The sequence below is a fragment of the Apis dorsata genome, unplaced genomic scaffold, assembly GCF_000469605.1.
Source record: "Apis dorsata unplaced genomic scaffold, Apis dorsata 1.3 scaffold_370, whole genome shotgun sequence".
Lineage (NCBI taxonomy): Eukaryota > Metazoa > Arthropoda > Insecta > Hymenoptera > Apidae > Apis > Apis dorsata.
The window spans coordinates 125,948-130,334 of record NW_006263634.1 but is presented as its reverse complement, the minus strand read 5'-3'; the positions used below and the strand labels follow the sequence as shown (position 1 = coordinate 130,334).

The window sequence follows — 4,387 nt, the reverse complement described above, 5'->3', positions numbered from 1 at the left end:
AAAAAAAAAAAAAATAGATTCATTTATTAGAATTATTTTGCTCGAGAAAGAAGAAATTCTCTGTCTTCGTAAAGACAGTTTACCTTCACGTAATAAGAAACGTATATCGCGAAAACGTTTCTGTCCTCTGGACCATTTCCAGGGCAAATAACAGTAGATGCCAACATTGCCTCAGCCTTCGTGTAACTATCCTCCAAGGCGATCCAATTTTTGGTCGAGCCTTTGATAGGTTTAAGGGTATAAGTTTTCTTCATCGATGCTCCAGGACCTAATGGACATCCCTCCTGCGACGATAACAAGGCCACCACGTTCTTGAATTTTCCGTTGCTGAACATACATACGTCCACGTGTTGCACTATGAAAACCTGCAATCCGTATAGATTTAATTAGTATTATAAATTTCACAATGGAAAAATTTTTAAGTAGAGATGAATGAATCCAAAGAATGCTTATTCTTTCCTTTCTTTTTTTTAAATTTGATTTCTTTCATAATCACACAAACTGTTCGTAGAGAATTATTTCGCGTTTCTTCCTTTTATTTTTCCCCTTTTATTATTTGGTTAAAGTTTCGTGTATAAAAATAGCGAAAAGTTTCATCGTCTATCGATGGTCTTGATCAAACTGTTAACTTTAAATTATAATAGGATTCCAGCTTTAGGCGAGGATTAATGCACGAGGGATGTGTGCGTTTCGACCGAGTAAATTCTATGCGAGATGAAACGCATAATCCTTGCATTGTTTCATTCTCGATATCTTCATTTCACACATTTTTGCCCTTTTGCAAACCTTTGTTCTTTTAAAATAAAGGAGAAGCGTGTTCGATCATTACATCGATAATTTATAATAGAATAATTCGCTCGAAGAACGAACACGAGCACCCGTTTTAACTCTCTCGTCCCATCGTCGTGTCAATTTGTTTGTTGGAACAAAGTTAACAGAGAGACCTGTACGAGATCATCGTACATACGTTAGCCACCACCAGTATCGAAATCGAGGCTCTCCTCTCCCAATAAACACTCACACACACGTAGATACACAATGTTCGCCACAATTCGCTAATGAACCGTAAAGTAAATGCAATTGACACGAAACGTGGTCGCTTTATGCTCTCAAGTCCTTTACTCGTTTAAGGAACTTCCGTACCCATCGTTCGAATTACATCTCATCGCTGTCTCATTTTCGAGGGAATTTTAATTTTCGATCGTTTTTCTAGAATAGAAAATTTTTTGTCCTATGATTTATCTCTCTCTCTCTCTTTCTTTTTTTTTTGTCGAAAGACAAAAGGACTCGTTCGTTTTTAGTTCCGAGAGAGAGAACGAAGAGACTTCTTTCTCGAATGAATTGTACAGGAGATAAAAGGTTCAGTAGAACGGATAAATACGCGATCGGACGTGCCACTTTGACCACTTATTCGTCGAGTAAAAGAAACAGGATTTTTATTATAGGAACTTGTATTAAAATTATTATTATCTTATCTTGCGTTGAATAATATTCAGTTCGACATTTCTACTATATTTTTTTTTTTTTTAATAAAATATCATCAAATATCCTTTAGCATATTTCTTATTATCAGAAAATTCGTTGCAAACGATCCCTTCATTCGTCGAATCACGACGAACGCGCGAATTTGTTTGGCCGTAATCAAGATTTTTGTTTGCGACATTTAATCGGATTTCGTAAAGGGAAAGATAAATTCGGGGCTTTTAATTAAGTTCTTTCCACGTTTCTTTTATCAGGACATTTTTCTGTTTTTTTTTTTTTTTTTTAATATTATTTTATTCGGAATTAAATTATTAAAAACTTTCCTCGTGAGACGCGAATATTTTGAAATCAAATTAAAAAGTTTGTTGTTCCGAATGTTTACGATAGATTGGCTAGATTTCATACATGTGTGTTTCTATAAATTGAATTTTGGTATTAATATTCTCCGAAAATGTGGTTGATTTAAATTACCGCGATTCTTTAAATCGTGAAAATAATTTTTCTGTTGTTCAAAAGCGTGGAATAGATATCCGGGAAAAAGCAGAAAAATGTAATTTTAATTGTAATTACGATATTATAAAATTAAAATTACACGAAAAGTATTATTAGAAAAATTAATTTTAATTCGATAAAGAAACTCGCGATTCTACAAATTCTGCATCGAAGATGATTGGAAATTAATAGTTTAAAATTTTTCAAGTTCTCTAAATGATAGTTTCATTTTCATCTTTAATCTATCTTACCTTACATTTTAGAAAAAAAAAAAAAAAAAAAATTGGCTGTTAATTTTATCGTTTAGAATAATTAAATTTCTTTTTTTTTTTCTTTTCTGCGTGTTAAAAACTTGTCTACAATTGTAATAATACGAAATGCTAAGGTATTTTTAGTAGAATAGGAAAGGAGACGATCTCTGTTGTCCCTTCAATTTCGTAGCTTGCATTTTACACGAGTTTCATTCTTATTCTCCTTCGCTACACTTTCTCATAATTTTGCTCGAGCGAGAATGACAATCAAACGTGCTCACTCTTTCCGTACTTTTCCCCTTAATCCTTTCTTCTAGTTTGATGAAATTTCCAAAGTTTAATTGAAAAAAAAAATCAATATTAACTTATATTAATTTTCAACTTCAAAAAAATTTAAAAGAGTTTTGCTTAATTTCATTATTTTTCCTTCGAATAAAAAAATTATTATTATTATTATAATTCAAATCATTCTTCTTCTTCCATATTCATTCATCTTTTCGTATTTTCGTTTCAATAATTAAAATCCAAAAGTTTTATAATTTTTCGTAACATACTCTTCAATCGTGATGAAACAAAAGAGTAATAATAACTCGATGAGTCCAACCTACTTTCTTTTACTTTTTCGAATCGATCATTTTTTTTTTTTTTTATTAATCTCAATGAATTTCTGCCAAAATAGAACGAGCAAATACAGGCTCACGATCAGATCTTCAAATAATTTATTCAAATATAACGAAACTTTTCACTTTCCATTTGCCTAATTGCTTCACCCCAAATGATAAAAATACGAATTTCATTCCTTTCCTCGTCGTTCAATCGCTATCACTGTAGCTTTATTAACGAAACAATTTCATATGCAATTTCATATACGTATATTTTCACCGAATAATGCGAAATTTTCATCCTCGACGAATTTACCCTGACCTGATATTTAAATCACCATATCAACGAGATAATCGCATACGTTTGATCAAACAGTTGTATCGTGAATACAAATTACCTCCCCCTCCACTTATTATCAATCGAAATCAAGGAGCGTACGGATCTAAAAATCTCTTAGCAAATTGCTTCTCGAGGACGATCATCATCCTCTCATTTCTTTTTATTAACGTCTCGTTTCAAATAACGATTATGTTATGTAATCGATTATCGATATATCGAAGTATTACCGCTTACCTTGATCCTTCTCACCGTCTTGCTGCTGTTGTTATTCACGTTCACGTGAACGGTGATCGGATCTCCGTGCGCGTAGATCGCGCGATCCAGCCTCGCCTCCAACCCTACGCGGCCGTCGCTCAACAAGAACGGCTTCTCCACAGCCGCGCGGGGGCCCATGTTCTCTGAAACGATTGGAAAAATTAATGGAATTTAATTAATTTAATTAATTTGTGGAGTTCAATTTTTACATAACGCTACGAGCGATTTCTTCGCTGCGGTAAAAATACGCACAACCCTCGAGAAGGATCAATCAGATCGTGTTTTTTTATTATTGTATTATTATATTTTATTGTGTATCTCCTCTCATGAGAAGCTCGTGTCGAGCAACGAATGAAAAAATATCGATGCTATTTGCAAGAGAAAGGTACTGAAGATGTACAATAATGATGTACAATAATTTCAATTATATTTATAATACGCGGCATTTTATGTATTATTATGTATTATTATAGTAGAAAGGGTTAAGGGTTAAGGGTTAATTATTATAGTAGAAAGGGATGTAAAAAAAGATTATGTAAATAGGAATAAGAATGGTAACTTCTTCTATTTTTTATGGCTTGTATTTTGGATTTTGTTAAAAATTTATTTATAAATTTTCTCGTTTATCGAGAAATAAATTGCAAACGTGGAAATAGATTTATCAATGTTGCCAAACTTTTGCCTCGTTCGCTAGTCGATTTCGTTAATAGTTTTTCGTCTAATTGCGCGCAGAGGGAATTCTCATAGTGGACTAGGATTTAAAACGGTGTTGGGAAATTTTCAAACACGATTGAAAATTACTCTCCACGACCGAAAAAACGAAGAGAGTCGAAATGGTGAAAATTGTATCAAATCAGTTGGAACTCTTGATCAAAAGTTTCTCGAATTAAATTNTCCATCGATCTCCATCAATTCGAAGATCGAATCTAATATTTAATAATATTATATTATATATTATAAAATTT

At 32.6% G+C, this 4,387-nt stretch overlaps 2 protein-coding genes across 3 annotated transcripts in view; one reads left to right on the top strand and one right to left on the bottom strand.

The window, feature by feature from the left end:
* Nucleotides 1-4,387, top strand: part of LOC102676473 (sex-regulated protein janus-A-like) — a 67,294-nt gene that overhangs the window by 2,472 nt on the left and 60,435 nt on the right. The window lies entirely within an intron of this gene.
* Nucleotides 1-4,387, bottom strand: part of LOC102676236 (phosrestin-2-like) — a 49,013-nt gene that overhangs the window by 897 nt on the left and 43,729 nt on the right. For both annotated transcript variants that reach the window (XM_006618693.2, XM_031511951.1), the window contains 2 exons: nt 3,402-3,565; nt 84-365 (listed from right to left, as the gene is read on the bottom strand). In XM_006618693.2, the coding sequence (XP_006618756.1) occupies nt 84-365; nt 3,402-3,565 (446 nt within the window). The remainder of the gene's footprint in view (nt 1-83; nt 366-3,401; nt 3,566-4,387) is intronic.